Source organism: Lemur catta, chromosome 5 (genome assembly GCF_020740605.2).
Source record: "Lemur catta isolate mLemCat1 chromosome 5, mLemCat1.pri, whole genome shotgun sequence".
Taxonomy (NCBI): Eukaryota; Metazoa; Chordata; class Mammalia; order Primates; family Lemuridae; genus Lemur; species Lemur catta.
Window position 1 is genome coordinate 29,780,200 of NC_059132.1, and position 20,377 is coordinate 29,800,576.

General features: G+C 46.8%; 1 protein-coding gene across 1 annotated transcript; it reads right to left on the bottom strand.

Annotated features, from left to right (window-relative positions):
• Positions 1 to 5,673: 5,673 nt before the first annotated feature.
• GM2A (GM2 ganglioside activator) lies at positions 5,674 to 18,687 on the bottom strand. The gene is made up of 4 exons (XM_045551337.1): positions 18,430 to 18,687; positions 13,846 to 13,998; positions 7,697 to 7,879; positions 5,674 to 7,324 (listed from the first exon to the last, which is right to left on the bottom strand). The coding sequence occupies exons 1-4, from the start codon at positions 18,517 to 18,519 to the stop codon at positions 7,169 to 7,171; spliced, it is 582 nt and encodes a 193-aa protein (XP_045407293.1). The 5' UTR covers positions 18,520 to 18,687; the 3' UTR covers positions 5,674 to 7,168.
• Between the last annotated feature and the right edge of the window lie 1,690 nt (positions 18,688 to 20,377).

Below are 20,377 nucleotides of genomic sequence, written 5' to 3' on the forward strand. Positions count from 1 at the left end.
GACCGGGAGCCTGGAGAAGCTGAGGCTTTGAGGAACCCATGGAAGGCTTACTATAGAATATGGGACAATAAAATGAAGATAAGGCAGTGGTTTATGACTCTGAGGGTGGGGGGGTCATACACCTCACTGTGATCCTAATAAAATCTATGGCTCCTCCTTCCATAAAATTCAAACTCACATACATGCATACATGCTAAGTTGTGTATGCAATTACAGGAACAATCACAAACCCAATGAAGTGACTAAACCCTGGGATGCAAAAGAACCTCTGGAAAAAAGCAATGCAATCCTCAGGAATTCTGATTCTCAAGTTTCTGCAGATGGTAGATAGCCAACCCAGGCACTAAGGTTTGCATGTAGAACAGGGCAACGTGCAAAATCAGACAAGGGAGGTAAGCTACCAGATCAAGAAACTCAGGCCACAATGTAACTGGTACGAAAAACGCTTTCTGATTGCAGTCAGCACTCTGAGATCACTGACAGGAACTAAATTGGTCATTCCAGTTGTGACAACATAGGCTGAATTCTCGACTGCCACGTGCTTCTTTGGCAAAAACTGGGACCTGGTAGTTGGAATAGAGATATTTGGGAGGATACAAAGAATGTGGTGGAATTCCTGACCCCCACGACCTTCAGAATCATTTCCTATTGCACTTCTCTACTGGACTGATGTGCTCTGTTTCCCTGTGATTGGGGCATAGAGGGCAATGATATATGAAATTAGTTTAAGAAGCTGAATTCTAGGCCGGGCGCGGTGGCTCACGCCTGTAATCCTAGCTCTGGGAGGCCGAGGCGGGTGGATCGCTCGAGGTCAGGAGTTCGAGACCAGCCTGAGCAAGAGCGAGACCCCGTCTCTACTAAAAATAGAAAGAAATTATCTGGCCAACTAAAAAATATATATACAAAAAAATTAGCCGGGCATGGTGGCTCATGCCTGTAGTCCCAGCTACTCGGGAGGCTGAGGCAGTAGGATCGCTTAAGCCCAGGAGTTTGAGGTTGCTGTGAGCTAGGCTGACGCCACGGCACTCACTCTAGCCCGGGCAACAAAGTGACACTCTGTCTCAAAAAAAAAAAAAAAAAAAAAAAGAAGCTGAATTCTGATCTTCATAAAGGCCATGGAAAGAAAGAAAAAGGAATGGGAGAGTTGGGATTGCTTAGTAACAAAAGCCCTGCATATGGGCTGGGGGGAGGAGTCACCCATACCAGGCATTAAGAGTTGGCTACCAGGTAGACGTAAGTAACATAAGCGCAGAGGTTTATGAGCCACGGTGCCCTCGGGAATAGAACTGACAGGCAAGGCAACTCTCTAAGGATCTGTAAGATTTGTTATTGGCAAACGATGTCCAGGCTGTGCCTGACTCAAACCCACACAGGAGCCTCTGTAAGCAATTCCCTGATCTGAGTTCAAAGTCAAAAACAAAAAGGCAGAACCTCTCCCTGCCACGCCAATCTCCATTGGAAGTGAAATTGCTCTGGTAATATGACCCCCTCAAGGGAAAGTTCTCAGATGGACACAAACGTAGGAGGTTGGAGGCGCCGGTCAGGGGGACTCTGTGTCAGCTGGTCCCCTCCCCACGTCTCCAGCTTTCCTGGCACCAATCACACCTTTTCCTTCCCACCACATTGGCCTTTGTCCAGTTCCCCAAAAGCACCAGGCTTTCCGTTGCTGCAGGACCTGTGTCTGTGCTAGTCCCTCCACTTGGAACGCCTTTGCCCTCTCTTCATCTGTTTAATTCCTTCTCATTTTTCAGATCTCGTCTGTCACTCACCCACTCGTCCAGACTACGCAGTTCCCCATAAGCTTCTATTCTGTAACACATCATTTATTTGCATAAATGTTCATCTCCCTTCCTGTACTGAAGTTACATGGCTCATATCTTTATTTCTTTCTCAAAACGGAAACTTCAGCCATATATTTTTACAACTTTTTATTTTGAAAAACTGTAGACCTATGAGGGTGGCAAAAACAATAAGCATTTCCATGTACCCTTCACCTAGCTCTTACCAATGTTAACATCTTACATTCCTGGTAAAAACTCTCAGTAAACTAGGAACAGAAAGGAACTTCCTGATAAAGTATATCTAAAAAATACAGCCAGATGCTGTGGCTCACGCCTTTAATCCTAGCACTCTGGGAGGTTGAGGCATAGAGGATCCCTTAAGCTCCAGGAGTTCAAGACCAGCCTGAGCAAGAGTGTGATCCTGTTCTACTAAAAATATAGAAAAAATTAGCCAGGCGTGGAGGCCAAAGTACGATTAACAAAACCAAGTCATTAACATCAGTGAAATCCTATTTCTGGTCCTTTTTTTTACTTTTCTTTTCTTTTCTTTTCTTTTTTTTTTTTTTTAAGACAAGATTTCATTCTGTCACCCAGGCTAGAGGGAAGTGGCATCATTATAGCTCACTGCAACCTCAAACTCCTGGGTTCAAGCGATCCTTCTGTCTTAGCCTCTGGAGTAGCTGGGACTACAGGTATGCGCCACCACCGCACGGCTAATTTTTCTAGTTTTTTGTAGAAATGAGGTCTTGCTCTTACTCAGACTAGTCTCAAACTCTGGCTTTAAGTGATCCTCCCACCTCAGCCTCCCAGAGTGCCAGGATTACAGGCGTGAGCCACTGCGTACGGTCTATGCTCCTTTTTCTAAGCCAGCATCCAAATCAGGATCTCCAAGGCATTCAGTTGCCATAGTTCTTTATTCTCTTCCAGTCTGTGACTGTTCCTCAGTCTTTCCTTATTGTTCATGGCCCTGGCACTTTTGAAGGGTACTGGCCTGTTATTTTGTAGAGCTTCTCTCCATTTGGGCTTGTCTGATCTTTTCTCACAATTTCATTGAGATTACACATTTTGACAAGAATATCACAGAAGTGACATTGTGCCCTTCTAGCACATCATATTAGGAGGTGCATGATGTCAATATGTCTTATGAGTGTTGATGTTAACTTGATCACTTGGTTAAGGTGGCATCTGCCAGGTTTCTCCACTATAAAGTGACTGTTTTTCCCTTTATAATTAGTATCTTGTGAGATCTTAAAGTGATGCGAAGTTCTGTTTCCCATCATACTTTTATCTACTAATTTTGCATCCATATATGTTCCTTGTCTGCAACAATTATTCCGTAGGTGTTTGCCTAATGGTGGGGTTTTTTTTTTTTTTCTGTTTCTATAATTCCTTCTGATACAGGGAGTATCCCAATGAGAGAAGGAAAGTCCCCTGAACTTGCCAAGTCGGTTCTTGGCTTCAGGCAGGAAGGAATTCAAGAGCGAGCCAACTAGCCACAGAAAGTTTATTGAGAGACAGACAACAGATCCTACTCCACAGACAGAGTAAGGGTCCTTTCCTGAGCAGGAGGCGGACTCCCTATGGGGCAATGGTGATGTTTTTAAATGCTCAAAAATCCTGTTAGGAAACAGCTGTACGTGACCAGCATTGTCTTGAGGTCAGACCATAAAGGTTAATCATAAACTGCTGTCACAGGAAGGTTAGCACAGACAGTTTGTTAAGGCATCAGCTTAGTGATTCATCCATCCCCACCCAGGTGGTCTCTGGTTGGCGACTTCTTCTTGGCGGCTTCCTTTTTCAGAGTCCTTAGGGAATGGTATTGGTCACAATGCCTGCACTCAGGGTCCCTCGACCTTCCTTTTCTCCCCTATCCCTACATTATTCTACATTTAATCGAGATTCTATTGTGTATGGGATCCTGTTGTGTATTTTTATTCCATGGATTATAACCCATTCTTGTCATTATTTTGTTGTTCAGATTGCCCCAGAGTTGGCCATTGAGAGCCCTTCAAGCTGGTTCCTGTCCTTTCAACACGCCCGCGTGCTCTCATTATCTACAATATACTTATCTCCTCAACCTAACACACACACGGAATACCTTCTGAATTGCTAACCCCCACTCCTGCGAAAAACAGACTGATTAGACGACCCTATTTGTGTACAGTACCTTTTGCCTTTACCTTTCTAGTGTCCCATCAAAATACTGTTAACTTCAGTTAGCTATTTTTCTTCCCCATCCCTTTCAGTGTGGTTATATTATTCATCTCAAATAGTTCGTTTGTTAATGTTTGTATTTCATTTTGAACTCTCCTCATTTCCTGGTTGATTTTAATTATTTGGGGGGCACGAGACACACTACTATGGTTCTAAGAATCACAGGTATACAAAATACACTCTGATATACCTAGCTGTGTCCCACCTGGTACACACTTTATACCTTGTTATTCCCCCTTCCTTCCACTCTGTTCCCACCTACCCTCCAAAGAGAACTAATCTCATTAGTCTCTGGCTAATCTTTCCTTATTTATTTTTTACAGACAAGCAGATACATGTATCCTCTTATATCCTCTTCTAACATGAAAAGTAGCACATTATACTTTGTGCACTTAACAATATATTCTCAAAACAACTCCATACCAATTCATAGAGATCCTTTCTTTTTTATAGTTAAATGGTATTTTATCATGTGGGTACAGTTTATTCAGCTATTCGTTTATATGTGAACATTTCTGTTGCTCCCAACATTTGCACTTTTAATGCTGCAGCGAATAATCTTGTACCTATATATGTTTGTATTGTCAGAGGTGTTTCTTCAAGGGAAATTCCTAGGTGTGGAATGGTGAGGGTAAAGGGTAAGGGCTTGTGTAGTTTTGTTAAGTACTGACAAGTTCCCCTCCAGAAGGGTTGTATCAGTTTGCATTCCCACCAGTAATGCCTGGTTCCCTAGCAATGTGTGATACTTTTTGTCTTTCACTAATCTAAGGTAATAAACAATATCTCAGTATTATTCCAATTTGCATTTCTCTAATCATGAGTGGGTCTGAACATTTCATTTTTAAGGGCTGTTTTTACATCTCTATGTGAGTGTGTGTTCGTGTCTGTTCCCAATTTTTCTATCAAGTTTTTGGTCCTTTGTCCCTTAACTTTTAATTCTTCATATAGTAGGAATATTAACTGTCTGTGGTATATGCTGCAAATACTTTCTCCCCATCTTTTGACTTTATAGTGCTTTTTGCCAAGCATTTTTTTCCCTCCTTATGTAGTTTAATTTATCAATCTTTTACTGCCTCTGGATTTTTCATCCTGGTTTTCTTTTAGTATTTGTCTGGTTTCATTTTCTTACATTTGGATCCTGGATCCATTTGGGGTTCATTCTTGCATAGGATGTGAAATATGGATCTAATTTCAACTTTTCCAAATGGCTTCCAGTTGGTTCAGCATCAACTATTAGAAAGTCCACCTGCCCTGTGATTTGAGACACCCCCTTCTACTTCTCACCTCCCACCCCCAAGAGACCTCAAGGAACATTTGACCCAAAAGCACAGCAGATATAAAAAGATCAAGTGAGCCACCAAGGTTCCATTCAAGAATGTGAACTAAAAAACAATGGTGAGAATAAGACAGATCCAACAGAGGGAAAAAAGGCTGGAGCAGAGGTTACAATGTGATGGGAAAGCAAAACAGCAGATGAAGGAGCCAGACGGTGACGACACAGAAGGCAGCAGAGACAACAGGTGGCTCACGAGACAGAAGCAGAGGAGCTGGTCTCTAAAACTGCCGTGGCTTACCTGAACCATGGCGACAAATCCTCCCAGCGCAAACAGCCCACCCAAACAAGCTTCTGAGATCCCCAGATGTGTACATGAAATACGCAGCCAAGACAAAGGAGAAATTCTCAGCAAGTTAAAAAGATTTATTGCCATTCCAGGCTTCAGATGAGCCCAGAATGCCGGGCTGGTGTGTGGTTCAGGAAGTTGTCATGGCATGACAGGGTAGTGGACAAATCCAGGCAGACTGACATCGAGTCACCCTCTCTTCGTTGCACCCCGCAGAGCATCTGCCTGTGGGGCCAACTCTTCCGTATCTGCGCCATTCACCCTGACGGGTCTCCAAGGCTGGGGCAGGCAGCCCTGGGATCCCTACAGCTCAGAGCTGAGAGGCCGCCTGCACCTCCCCTGGCACTGGAAGAGCCTTCTCCTAGGAGCCAGAAACTATGGATTTGGCCCTATGGAGGGAGAAATGGTGCCAGGAGTTGTCTTGAGAGGACAAGGTGTGCACGGTCTTAGATCAGAGGTTGCAAACTGGATACCCACGAGCCAAATTTCCCCACCAACATGTCCATTTGGCCCCTTTGGCCCACAGTGTTAAAAAAAAAAAATTAGCTGCCAATGTTTAAAAATTGTAAGATTTCATATAAAAATCTGGATTTTTGGCTTCTCTTGGAGAAAAAGTTGAGACTATTTGGCAATACTAGGCCCACAGCATTTTTACATGGCACTGCCTGCTTATAGCTGGGTCATCCTTACGAACTGGCTGTGTACTCTCCAAATTATCCCAGTCCTTGCCATCCTTAATTAGACACAGCCGGAGCCCGGGCTTGGCTGCCTGGTATCAATGCATATGTGCTCCAGCTTTTTGTGTAGTATGAGAAGTATTTACTGTATCCATTGTATGTATTATCTTTATCCAAAAAAGAGGAAACGTGTTTCTAGTAGTCCTCGTCACTCACTGAAGTCTCTTGTTTGACCCTGCGGCACCTGAGTTTGTAAACGAGTTCCTAAATATCTCCCCCAAGGGACTTCCCGCACACACCCTGCCTCTCCAGCACACATTGGGCGCCGGTGTTAATTGGGCAAACCTAGAAAAGAAATCAAAATTAATCACAGAAATTAATGGAGGACCAGACTAAGATCAACTACTTAAGGCTCTCCATTGTAAAAGGGGGCTGGAGTAGAACGAAAATGTTAATACTCTCACTTTAAGTTAGTAACCAGTAAAAAAGAAAGTCATAAAGGTACTTCAGGAGGCCGAGACTAGGTCAGTCTAAACTGTTTTGATGTCCCAAGACACATGGGTTCCCATTCCTTGACTGTTTGGGAAACGAATGAAGCTCTTTAGAAAGAAAGCCACAGAGGTGGGGGAAGTGACATGGCTCGCCCAGCAGATGTCCTGGGCTATCAAGAGCTGCCAGACTGGACCTCCATTAGATCAGGGCTGCTTGCCCCAGCCTAAAATGTAAGTGACGCAAGATGATTTTCAGTGAGGGTAGCAGATCATTGTAGAAAGGAGCTGGAGAAGGGCAGAGTCAGAATTTGGCCTTGGCAAACACAAGACAGAGGAAGAGAGACCTTCCTCTACCCTTTCACTCTGGTGTGGCTGGTGCCCCGTTATTTGCCCTTTAGAGAGGCGGCAATCTTGACGCAGGCCAGACGGCTCCCGTCGCTGCTCAGGATGCTCTCGATGCGGTAGTTCCCGGTGCTGAGCCAGCTGGGCAGCTCCAGGTCAGGCACGGTGAAATCACTCTTGGGCAGTGAGTAGGTGCCCTGTGGGAAAGTCAGCGGACCACCAGTCAGCAGGGGGCCTGCTGATGGGATCTCTCTCGTGGAGCCACCGCTAAGATTATAGCCAGGAACTGTCCCTCCTCCGAATAGCAACATAAGGTTAGAGACTGCCATGGCTCTGTAGAGCACAGATTACTATAGCTAAAGGGACTTGGAGATCACATCCAAGTTCAAGTCTCCCATTTCAAAGATGGATAAACTGAGGCCCCCAAAAGTTAAGTGATTCCAGATAGGTCAAAGCAACTTGCATATCCAGAAACATCCAGATCTACAGAAGGAGAATGCAAAGACTCGTCTGTCTAAGCCCCAACTCTTGAGCACAGGAGTAAGGCTGTCCCCTCACTAAGTACTCACATCTTTGAAGGGACAGTGGCAGGGAAGCCCGTAGGTGTGCAAGGGCTCTGGGCAGGGCTCCCCAGGGGGAATAATAGTATCAAGCACATCACAGAAGTCTTCATATGTACAGCTGCCAATCTGTTCCACGCAGGGGATTTTGACCCAGAAGCCAGCCACTTCCTTCTCCACAGTTAATTCCACCTGGTGAAAAAGAGTTTGAAAAAGGTTACAAGTGTAAATTCCAGGGCAAACATACCAGCTTCTCTGTCTCTTTAAAACGTCAGCAAGAGGCCAGGCACAGTGGCTCACGTCTGTAATCCTAGCATTCTGGGAGGCCAAGGCAGGAGGATCACTTGAGATCAGGAGTTCGAGACCAGCCCGAGCAAGAGCAAGACCCCATCTCTACTTAAAAAAATACAAAAAATAAGCTGGGCGTGGTGGCCCACACATGTAGTCGCAGCTACTCAGGAGGCCAAGGCAGGAGGATTGCTTGAGCTCAGGAGTTTGAGGTTGCCGTGAGCTAGGCTAATACCTCTGCACTGTAGCCTGGACAACAGAGCAAGACTCTGTCTCCAAAAAAAAAGTCAGCAATACATTTTAATCACAGAATTTTTAACTGGATTGGACCTTAGAGATATTCTGTTCCAAGAATGACAGTTTTGTGGCACAGGCCCTTTCCTATGCCCATAGCAGACATTAATAACTGAATGTGAATTTCGCCCCCCTCATTGAACTATACACAGTCCTAGAATTCTTTAGGTAGTCACTAACCATTGATTAGAGCTAACACTTGCGTTGAAATGCACTTGTCATCTAACTGCTAGTTGGTGAACTTCATTGTCTCCTGCACTTTCCCTCCGAGCCCAGTCTTGACCTCAGAATCCTTTTCTACACAGGACTCCAGACAGCTAGCATCAACTGACCAGAGCTGGTTACCAAGATTCATTGGCTGTTCCTGCATCATATTTTCTCTGTACAGCCATAGAAGATAGAAATAAGAACAATAGGGACTTACGGGGAGATCATTTTGCGATTGGTAGGATATTTTAATCACAGTTAGGTTACAACAGATGGAACCACTCCAAGAAGAAGTGGCCCCCTGGACTCAGTTGGGGAAGCTACAAAAGGAGCCCTGCACTCAGAGAGAAGGTAGATGAGAAGATCTAGAACACACTTCACACCTGCATGCTGTCATGATTCTCCTCCTGTTCTGGAGGTTGGAGCTGAACTGGGAGAAATGGCCAGGACTTCAAGGTGGGCAGTCCCAGCTGTTCCTGGCACGTGCTAAGCACTTACTATTTATTAGTTGTCTCTAGTGCCAGATGAGTTATTCCTTGGAACCATGTTCATGCCCCACCAAAGGTATCAAGGGAAAACTCTCAGGAAAGGGCAGTAGGAAATGAGCTCTCAAGTATCTGATTCCTTGCAGGTGCTACGGCAGGAAGCCACGTTTTTAGGATCCATTTCAGCTGTGATGTTCTAGAATTCTGAGTCTCAGCCTCCAAGCTCACTTTCCCTGGGGCTTTGTTTCTAAGCGAGAAATGCTGAAGGGGCACTTACACCCCCTGAGCCTGCTGGGCTCAGGCTGGATCCCCAGGCTGTGGGTTCGAGTCTTCCACCTGCCCCAGATGTCAGGAAATTGGCTGCCGGCCAATCCTAGCATGCTGGGAGGCTGAGGCAGGAGGATCGCTCGAGGTCAGGAGTTCCAGACGGGAGGATATCGGCTGCCTTCCTCCAAGCCCAGAAAGAAGGCAGAAGTCAACACACCCTGCATCTCAAGTGGACAAATTCAATTTGGTCCCTCGCTGGCCTCGGCTGCTGCTGACACACCCATTATCCTCACTCCCACTCACACAGCACCCTCCCAGCTCCCTCTCTCCTGCCAAACCTGCTCCCGCCACCCCTCTGCCTGGAGCCAGAGGGCCTGGGTTGGAGTGCTGGTTCTGCCACTTACAAGCACTATGCCCTTGCGGAGTTACTTATCTCCTCTGAGTGTCCATTTCCTCATCTTCAAAGGCCTGATATCTCGTAGCACCTGCCTCTCCCACGGGCCCCATCCAAGGAGACAATAACTGCCCAGCACTTAACACAGTGCCTGAAATCCACAATTTGCCTCCTACCTGACTTGTATCCCACCTTCTTCCTTAGTTAATACCCTCTCCTCATTTCCCCAATACCCCAATAAAAATGGTTGAACCAGTTATACCTTGAACAAGAACACCCAGCTGAGGGGCCCAGCAGGGGGCCAGCATCCTGCCTGGCTCCTCCCAGCAGGCTTAAGTCCCATAGGGCTGCATGGTCTAGAGGGGGCAGTGCCTTCCTCACCCCTACTCCTACCCCCATCCCAAGCAGGACACCGGAGGGGTGCCGGACTTAAGTCCATAGATGGTTCTAAGGCAGCAGCCACGCCTACCATATAGGGATTACAAACTATGACTCATTTCTGATTCTCAATCTACTGGCTAGGATGGCTCAGAAGAGCAAGCGGGACTGGGTAATTCCAGGACTTCCCTGAGACTTCCATAGCACAGCCTAGATACACTCTTCTGTGTCATGGGACCTGGCGTTGGGATCTCGGGTTCTAGTCTTAGGTTGGCACGCACCTGCTGGGGCCCGTAAGCAAGTCCCTTCCCCTCTCAAGGACTCTGTTTCTCCATCTTGACAATCGGGTACCTACCTGTTATGACATCCTAAAAGTCAGTTTCTTGCAATTTGGGGAAAAAAAAAAAAAAACTTCTCCTTTTGGTCCCTGCATACGGCCACTCACACAAAGGCCCTGGATAAAGACTCACTGACAGCAAGTGACTTGAAGGGCAGCCATTTTAGGGGAGGGGCGCTTATATCTCTGACACAGGCCCCAGGCAGGGGGCATTGCAAGTACATGACTTTGGCAGGTGGGGGACCACGTCATTGGGCCTGAAAGCCTGAAATAAGCATATATGCCAAAAACAGGGACAGTTTACAATACTTGAGTACAGGAAAACCAGGGTCCGCAGGCTGGCACTTGAGGGAGGGCCAGGCAGTGGGAGTTACAAACCACGCCAGCTCCCGAGTGGCAAGTCAGAAGAGGGAAGGGAGTTCCAGAGCAGGCCCCGATCTCGCCCACGGCTCGTGGCATCTGGGGCATCCAACTGTTAAAAACTGCGGCTGGGGTAAAAACCATCTAGGTCCCAGATGAGACTTCTGATTAAAGAAATTTCACTACAGCAAAGTCAGAGAAGAGAGGATCTGAGTCGCTTTCTGGCTCTATCGCTAACAGGCTGCATGGCATGGCATGGCATGGCATGGGCTGGTCACTCCCCTCCGCATTCAGTATAATGAGGGGTTGAAGCCCCATGGACCTCAAGAGCCCTCAGGCTCAAACAGTGCTTAGGTCTGGGCAGCTCTCATAAGGGGATCTGCTGGGAAGGGGAACGTTCTGGAAATGAACCTGCAGTAGCACTTCCCTTAACTCCCCTGCAAACACACGGAGCATTAAGTCTACCTCCTGCCAGAAGGAACTCAGGAGCAGGAACGGCAAGATAAACACACCAGCCCTGCCTTCGCTAACAACTAGCTACATGACCTGGGCGAGTGGCTCCCTTCCCTGAGCCTCGTATCCCTGTCCTCTTTTCTCCCTAGCAAGAGTCAGAGAGGCTTTCATCTAACAGTTGATGTGCACGTACCCTGAAAGGAAAAAGGAGCTGGACCAAAAATATGTGGGTAAGAGAAATGAAGGGGGAAGGGAAGGAGCTGAGGGAATCTGAGGCCAATTTTGACTAAGCAAAAGTAAGAGTAAAGACAAAAGAAGTTTTTTTTTTTGTTTTTTTTTTTTTTTTTGGTTTTTTTGAGACAGAGTCTCTCTCTGTTGCCCGGGCTAGAGTGCAGTGGCATCAGCCTAGCTCACAGCAACCTCAAACTCCTGAGTTCAAGCGATCCTCCTGCCTCAGCCTCCCGAGTAGCTGGGACTACAGGCATGCGCCACCATGCCCGGCTAATTTTTTCTATATATATATTTAGCTGTCCAGATCATTTCTTTCTATTTTTAGTAGAGACAGGGTCTCGCTCTTGCTCAGCCTGGTCTCGAACTCCTGACCTTGAGCGATCCTCCCGCAAAAGAAGTTAATTAGGCCCAAACTTACGACAGGTATAAAATCCATCTTAATAGCTTCTAAATCAAGGAAAGGCAGGTGAGGGGCGAAGAGGGGGCTCGCCAGCTTCTTGCCTCCAAGCCAGCTGCACAGCCTCGGTGTTCCTAGAAATGCCACCAGCGGTTGTGTGGCAAAGGCAGGAGGTGGCAGGAGAGCGAGCATGGCAGCAGGCCTGTGGCCTGGATTCAGCAGAGGGGGCATACAAGTGGTATTTTTGTGACCTTGGCAGAGTGACAGTCCAGTGTCCATACATAAGGAATGATTCTGTCCCTCTGACCCCTGTCACTTGAGGAACAGTAAAGAAAATGCAATGGCCCAGCCGGGAGAAGACTCAGGAACAAATGCAGGGAGCTGAGAGCTGCTACATAGCCAGGACTTGTATCTGGGCCAAAGGGGCTGCAGGGAAAGATGCATGCTAATTGCATTGTCAACAAGACCAAACGTGCACTGTGCTTGTCCTGGGTGCTGGGCCCTCTGTAGCGAACTTCCTACATTATTTATTAACTCAGGTATTGCTCAAGGGAAACCTGTAAGGTAGGGGCCGTGATTAAGCCAGGTCTAAGGGTAGTTACAGGGACACAGATTCCAAATGAGGAATCGTTCAAATAATTAAGACAAAACTACCAGAATAGATCTGGACCAGGAACAGACTGGAGGGCATGTCAGAACATCATATAAAGATGGCAATGTAAGCTAGACAGTAAAGGACTACAATAAATGGTGTTGCAACGGATACATAGAAAGCCTTTATTGTTCTCCTAAATCCACCCCTAAATTAGGCAATGGACAGAAATAAATTGGTTATTCCCAAAGTAAATACAAAAGGCAAATAAACTTATGAATAGTCATCGAAACTCACTAGGAATGGCATAAAAGACTGGCAAAGATTTTTAGAAAATGCCCAGTCTTAATAAATGTGTGGAAAAAGGCAAATCTGCTGTTGCTGGTTGAGGGGGTAAGTTGGTTCACACACAGTGAGGCACTTTGGCAATGTGCATCAAAAGACCTAAAAAGTCTGTGTCTAGAGAGTCAGAAAATTCTAAAAGGATGCATTATAAGAAAAATTTCTACAAAGATCTTTATAATAGCAAATAAATAAATAAATATACAAAACAAACAAAAACTAACCTGGAAACAAACTAAACGTCCAACAATAAACTTTTTTATATAAATGATGAAAGATCCACAACAGAATATTTCTGCTATTAAAAATGATTAGGTTAAAAAATGATTGGGTAAATCTACCTAATCACTGGAAAGAAGCATGAAGCACATAATGGGATACAAAAAAAAGCAAGTTTACTAGCACATATCATATAATCCTATTCATTAGTATCAATGTGTATGTATTCACAAATGTAAAAAAAAACCTGATAGGATATATAAATAGCTAACAATGACTCTCTTGAGGAGTTAGATTACAGGAGGACGTTTACAAGGAGCACTGCTTATTTTCATACATATCCATTAAAATGAAATATGTGTGTTATACATGTGATTGTATAGGGGAAAACTGCAAAGTGTATCCTACAACATGTTAAAAGTCCATGTGACCTTGTGGCACAATGGTAGCATGTCTGACTCCAAAAGGTTAAAAGTCCTTATCTGTTATCACTAGGTGGTGAGATTTCAGGTGATTTCTTCTATTTATTTTTTGACCACTTGTGTTTTCTAAAGCGAGTATATATTACTGGCTAATTGATGCCTATTTTATAATTAACCACAGCAGCAACAAAATTAAAATGCCCAAGCAGAGCTGTCAGACAATGGTGAGCAGTCAGCCGTGGCTTCCAGACAAGGCTGGGGCGCTTTTATCAGGCGTGAGGTGTCAGTCATCCCTGCCCTCATCAGGAAGCTGCTCGGGCTGACATCAGAGATTCCTTTCAATCCTCTGATTGTGAGATTCCATGAACCCAAGTAAGAGTCTGAATCTACGCATCCCGTGCTGCCCCGCAACTCCAGGATCACATTTCCCTAAGCATTCACCCCTCAGGGCCCCTACTAGCAGCCCACCCTCCCCTCCCCTCCCAGACTCACCTTCAGAGGAGAAGTGAGGGCGACACTGGTCTTGCCATTGGCACTGATGGTCACATTCCCAGGAACGACTATGGGGTCAGGCTCCAGAGTCAGGCTTTTGATCACCGCAGGGTCCTTCCCTTCGTCACAGTTATCCCAGGAGAAGCTACTAAGCTGGGATGGCCAGGCATAATCAGGCAGCAAAGAAAGAGGAGAAAAGACAGGTTGATGAAAGCGACTGTCACAGGTCAGAAGAGCCCACAGGACAGGCTCCTGGTGGTGTGACCGTGGGCAAGGTCCCTGCCTCCCTGAGCCTCATCTGTACGTCCACATCTGTGAAGCTGGGATGATACTTGTCCTACACATTTTGGAGGCAGAACAAAACTAAAAGACTCAAAAGACATAATCTCCCAAAAGTGTGTTGTAAACTGTAAGGCACAATATGTCAGACCTGGAACTTCAAAATAGGAGACCCACCTTATCCACCTTTGGTGGCGACCTGCCCTGACCTCCCACCTCCCTGCTGCCCGCTCCTCTCCAGCCAGTCTTGGGATCCCGCTAGAGGGCAAATTCCTGGAGGAGTCACCTTTGCAACCCACACCCAGGACCTTGTTCTTGTCACACTCCATGCCCCATCCAAGGCCAGGAACAATGGGAAATGCAAAACATGGTGGGAAACAGAACCAAATCCAAAACCCCACCCTCAAGGCAGGCAACTAAGCCGGAAGGGAATAGGGACACATGAAAACATCCCCAAGTGGGTCACTTGTTGATGAATAATGCCCAGTGCACAGACTTCCCCAGTCCTAACCACTGCTTTCTTCTTCCCATCCCATTGCTCATGCCATGTCCCCCACCTGAGTCACCTCCACCCCTCTGCTGAGCCACTTCTGCTCTTCCTCTGCATCCCCCAGGAGGTCTCCTGATTCCACCACCATTTTGTCCAACGCCATGTGACCACCCACTCCCCACTCCCACCAGGCCCTGTCTGCCTGTCTCATGATCCCGACACCTCCTACACTGTGCAGGCTCTCTGCCCACCCACTCACACCTTTCCCAGTCCCCGGCAGGCCACCTGCAAGAGACCCACCGTTCACATCCCATCTCAGAAAGAAAACCCTCCAGTCCCACATGCCCAGGCTGACCCCATCTTCAACATGCCCAGCGCCAACTGGATCAAAAGGGACACCTAACCTCAGCTAGGCTGACAGATTCTCCCTGCCAGATTTTGGAATTAAGACACAAGAGACTGAGGACGTGGGACTTCACACTGTCATTGGGTCATAAGTTTGGGGGCAGAGCACCTAGACCTGGGACCAATGACCAAGCTGAAGTTGAAGAAGGGACAAGAACTAAGGGCTCTATGGGACTACGGAAAAGGGAACAGATGGAGTCACCCTACCCTATCTAAAGAGCAGTATGGCGTAGCAGTGAGGGCTTGGCTTTGGAGTGAGCCACAGTCAAACAGACCTGGGTGGAAATCATAGCTCAGCCACATTTACCATGTGATTCTATAGGCCAGTTACCACTTTGGAGCCTCAGTTTCACATCTTTTAATTGGAGGCATTTCTGTCTTCCTTTCAGGGCTGTTGCAAGGGCGAGAGCATGTATGTAAAGCTTGCAACCCAACGCCAGGCACAGAGCATGAGCTGGCTCCCTAAATGGGAACCATCAGATGTCCCAGCCTCCACTTCCTGCCATTAGCTCCATGAGACACCTTGTTTATCTGTAATAAAGTTCCCCTTTTCTTGAGCTTCTTGGAATGGATTTCTATCCCGTGGAATGAAAGGTTGTGCCATGACTAAGAGAGGCAGGACAGGATGGGTGCCACTAAATGTTGCCTTCAATGTTCATTCCACACATATTTATGGAGCAACGATTATAGGCCCAGGGCTAAGCGCTGTGTCAACAGTGGTAAATAATTAGACCTGGTTCCTGCCCTGCCTTGAGAAGCTTACAGTCTAATGGAAATTAATATCACCCACCATGATCTGTGAGTACCACAGAGGGAATGAGTAGAAGGTGACACTGAGAGTAACAAAAGATGACTTAAAGTGGGTGGTGGGGAAGTGATACTTAAGCTGGACTCTTGCAGGATGGAGAGTCATCCATGTAAGTACAGAGACAAAGAATGTTCCAGGCAGGGGAACCGAGGCAAAGGCCTTGAAGCTGAAAGAAGCTTAGCTGCTCTAGGCACGACAAGAAAGCCATGGGCTAGATGTAGTGGATGAGGGACCCATCCCTCCCTAGACATCCTCCCCTGATATCTAATGCTCATCACAGCCCTGAGTCACAAGACCAGCGAATGCTAGAAGAGGAACTGAAATTCAGGTTTTCTGATATTCAAACACTCACAGCCTCCATCTGGCCCATGGTCTCAGGGTCAGGCCTCTGAATCACATGAGCCCAGAGAAGATGTAGGTGCTGTGTGATTTTGGGTGACTTCTATGACATCTCAAGCCCTCTCCAAAACTGCCAATCTAAGACCCTCTAGTCTGGGATGACATCCACAGTAAAGGCATATAGGAGAATGGGGACATAGAGGAGACTAGAATCCGCTAGCCAGGTTCCACCTTATAGTGGCCAGCCCTGGAGCCAAGAGAAACATTCTCAACCTACACTCAGGGACAAGGTACAAATCCTCCCAGCAAATTAGGCCAAGAGGTCATCTCCTTCATTCAACAGGCAAAACAGAATTTGTGCCTCTGAGACAGGGTGAGGCCAAGGCCCCAGGTTTATATGGCTTTATTTGTTTGAGATTTTCAAGCTTTTCCATCCATGACAGCATTTCCCTTCACTAACAACTGTCCAAGATGCAGGTTGGCATCATCACATCCCCTCACAGAGGATGAGACCAGGGCTCAGGGAATCGGTGGACTGGGACAGAGGATGGAAGCCAGGCCTTCCTGCTTTCAGTCCTAGCCACCTTCCCCTACACCTCACTGTCCCTTGCTCTCTGACAAGCATTTCCAAGATGGTGGGTGGGTGGGAGGGGACCTGGGTCTACTACTTCTTTGCTGCCAGAGGTGTTAAATGTCTTGCTCACAGCTATGTAGCCAAGAGGCAATGGAACCAGGCTTTTTTTTTTTTATTGACAAATCATAGTTGTATACATTTATAGGGTACAATGTGGAATTTATTCTTTTAGTTATCTTGGAATACAGACAGTCCCTGGCTTAGGATGGTTTCACCTATGATTTTTCAACTTTACAATAGAGCCGAAGTGAGACGCATTCAGTAGAAACTGTACTCTGCTTTTCACTTTCAGCACAGTATTCAATAAATGACATGAGACATCCAACACTTTGTTAAGAAGTAGGCTTTGTGTTGGATGATTTTGCCAAACTGTAGGCTCATGTAAGTGTTCTGAGAATGTTTAAGGTGGAGTAGGCTAAACTATGATGTTTGGTAGGTTAGACATATTAAATGCATTTTCGACTTGATGATATTTTCAACTTACAATGGGTTTATCAGGACATAACCCCATTGTAAGTCAAGAAACTTCTGTATATAATACATTTTTATTGACTACAGGTACCCTCGTGTACAATAAACCACAAAATCTATTCCCCCATCTGAAACTTTGTATCCTTTGATCAATAACTCCCCACTCCCTCCCTCCACAACCCCCTAACCACTCTTCTACTCTCTACTTCTGTAACTTCAACTTTGTTAGAGTCCACATATAAGTGAGATCATAAAAATAGAAATACCACATGAACCAGTAATCCTACTTCTGGGTGTATATCCAAAGGAACTGAAATCAATATTTTCAAGGCATATCTGTACTCCCATATTCATTGCAGCATTACTCACAGTAGCCAAGATACGGGGAAACAACCTAAGTGGCCATGAACGGACACTTGATGGATAAAGAAATTATCATCAAATTGAATGGATATAGAAAATGTGATATATACACATGATGGAATATTATTCAGCCTTTAAAAGGGGGGAACTCCTATCAATTGCAACAACATGGATGAATCTGGAGGACATTATGCTAGAACTGGGCTTTTTCGGGTGTCAGAATGACAGAACTTCCCTTTTCCAGAGGTTGGAGCGTGCTGTGAATGAGAAGTAAGCTTAGAGGGTGCGTGACCTGGTCTCTCAGTGGCTCACAGGGCTGGATATTTGTCTCCAGATGGGCGAGTCTGGACCTCTGGCCTGTGGGGGCTCTCAAAGCCACCCATCCTCGGGAAGAGCTCAGAGCACTGGAGCAGGGGAAGAGATAAGACACCAGGCCTTACCGCGGGGACCTGGACGTTGCAAGGAGGAGCAAGGTGACAGGACTGAATTTCGGCCCGGGGAAGTGCCTTAGTTTTTCTGCTCTGCTCAGTTTCAGGCGCTTGGAGAGACGGCGAGCAGGTTTGCAGACGTGAAAGAGATTAACGGCTCCAGGAACAGCCCGGCTGCAGAACAAGTCCTTAGAGCCCACCCTCCTTGTACAGATCAGAGTCCCACAGTTAGTGACTTGGGGAGGCTCTACGGCAGAGAAGCAACTCTGGAGAACGCAGCAGCCACCCTTATATCCCACCCTGACCCGCACACCCCCAGCTGGGCCAGGAGGCTGCAAGCAACCTCTTCAAAAGAGGGGGCACTCACCTGCTTCAGGTGGACGTGCGCAGGGGCCGCAGGGCCAGCGAGAAGCAAGCCTAGGGCCAGCAGCAGCGGAGCCTGCAACAGGGGCTGCATCGCGAAGGATGGGTCTGCACGGAGTTAACTACAAGATCCCTGGTGACGGCCGCGGGCCTTTAAATGCCAGTCTGCATTGCTTATGCAAAGCCGGGCATTGCTATGCAAAGCCGAGGCCAGCCACCGGCCGGTTCGCCCCGCCCCGCCCGGGCCAGACGTTTCCGGGCCAGGACTGTGACGGATGTCTCCCGGCTCCGCCCCCCGCTCCTGTCTGTCCGGGCTCTCCCCGGGCTTGGGTGCCAGGGCCTTTTGGCGGAGGGGCGTGGGCGGGGCCAGTGGAGGGGCGGGGCTGAGCGCAGGGGCGGGGCTGGGTGAGGGGCGGGGCCGAGCGGGGAGGGGCGGGGCTGTGGTTTCTGAACTCGTGCTGTGACCGTCACTCCCGGAAGGACCTTTAGGAACCCGCGGTTCCGGTGTTTTCACACCCAAGTCCTTCTTGACAAAAACGTCACGCTCCCTGCCCATGCTACGCTTCCCCGTGTCCGTGTTACGAATCACTGTGCCTTTTTAATAATTATTATAATCATAACTCAGTCAGTGCTTGAAGGCATGCCAAGGACTTAGGAAGGAATCCATTCTTCCTCTACTTCAGCACTGAGGAAATGACAAAGCTAGAAAGTGGTAGAGCAGGGATTCTGCTAATAGACCCCTCTGCCAAGATTTTGCTAGGTTTCTACACTAGTTGAGGTTTGCTTTAAAATATATATATATATATTATTGCTGCCAAATTACCACTAGATTGTAAACGCCACAAAGCGTGGGATCATGACTTTTAGTCACTAATGTATGCCCAGTGCCTGACACATGATAGACAATAAATCTTTGTTGAATACATGAATACATGAGTAGAATTTAAAGCTCATCTAATCATCTCTTTTTATATCAAGGTTTTATTTTGAAATTAATTTTAGGTCTACAGAAAAGTGGCAAAAATAATACAAAACCCTCTTCCAGTTTCCCCCATTGTTAACATTACGATATCATGGAACTTTCATAAAAACTAAGAACATGACATTGGTACGTTACTATTAACCAAACTCTAGACTTTACCAGACAATCCTCGTGTGCTAATAAGCTCTTCCCTCTCTCCTCTAGCCAACCTCTTCATTATAAGTGCAATCTGAGGTCCAGAGAGGAAGAGGGCTTGCACGATGTCACATTGCAGAAGCAAAACTAGAACTCAGTTCCCCGGAGGTTGCTCTGTGGGTTGTATGAGAGGTGTCCAGGGGCTCTCCTCCTTGGTGGACTTGTGCGTGTGGGGGTGCAGGAACCCAGTGCCAACACTGGTATGCCCTGGAGCCTCACTGGGAAATAGGAAGGGGGCTGCAGACCCTTCCAGCATCATTCCTCCTTCATCTTGGTAGCAGCCAAGTCCCCTCAACCCCATAACCCACTTCCTCCTGTCTCCTATATACTCCATTCTCTCAGCCTCACACACACTCCATCATCACACAAGAGGTCAATGACCTTGAGCAGTAAAAGCTTAACTTTCCCGGCTGCCTCGGATGACCTCTCCATGGGCTAGCATATTCCTTTCAGTCTGGAGTAGTTGGCATTTCCATATGAAGGGCTTTGGAGGAAATTCTGGGCCTCAGTTTCCCCATTCATATGAAGGTAAGGTCAAACTAGATAATCTCCAAGGTCTGATTCAATTTTGAGAATTTGTGTGTATGTGTATAAAACTGGAAGGAACACTAGACATTCTTTCAATGGGATAGCCTCTGACTATTCCATTTTAGAGAGAAAGAAACTGAAGCTCAGAGAAGGACAGAAATTGCTCTGCCCAAGGCCACGCAGCAGAGATAGGATAAGAGCACAGGTTTCTGGATTCCCAGCTCAGAGTTACAGCTCTGGGCAGGAT

Excerpts from the sequence above, each read along its gene's own strand:
- GM2A (XM_045551337.1), bottom strand. The coding sequence starts at position 18,519 with ATGCAGCCCCTGTTGCAGGCTCCGCTGCTGCTGGCCCTAGGCTTGCTT. Across the intron at positions 13,999-18,429 it reads CGCACGTCCACCTGAAGCAG|CTTAGTAGCTTCTCCTGGGA; the intron begins GTGAGTGCCCCC and ends TGGCCATCCCAG. Across the intron at positions 7,325-7,696 it reads GCCACTGTCCCTTCAAAGAT|GGCACCTACTCACTGCCCAA; the intron begins GTGAGTACTTAG and ends ACTTTCCCACAG.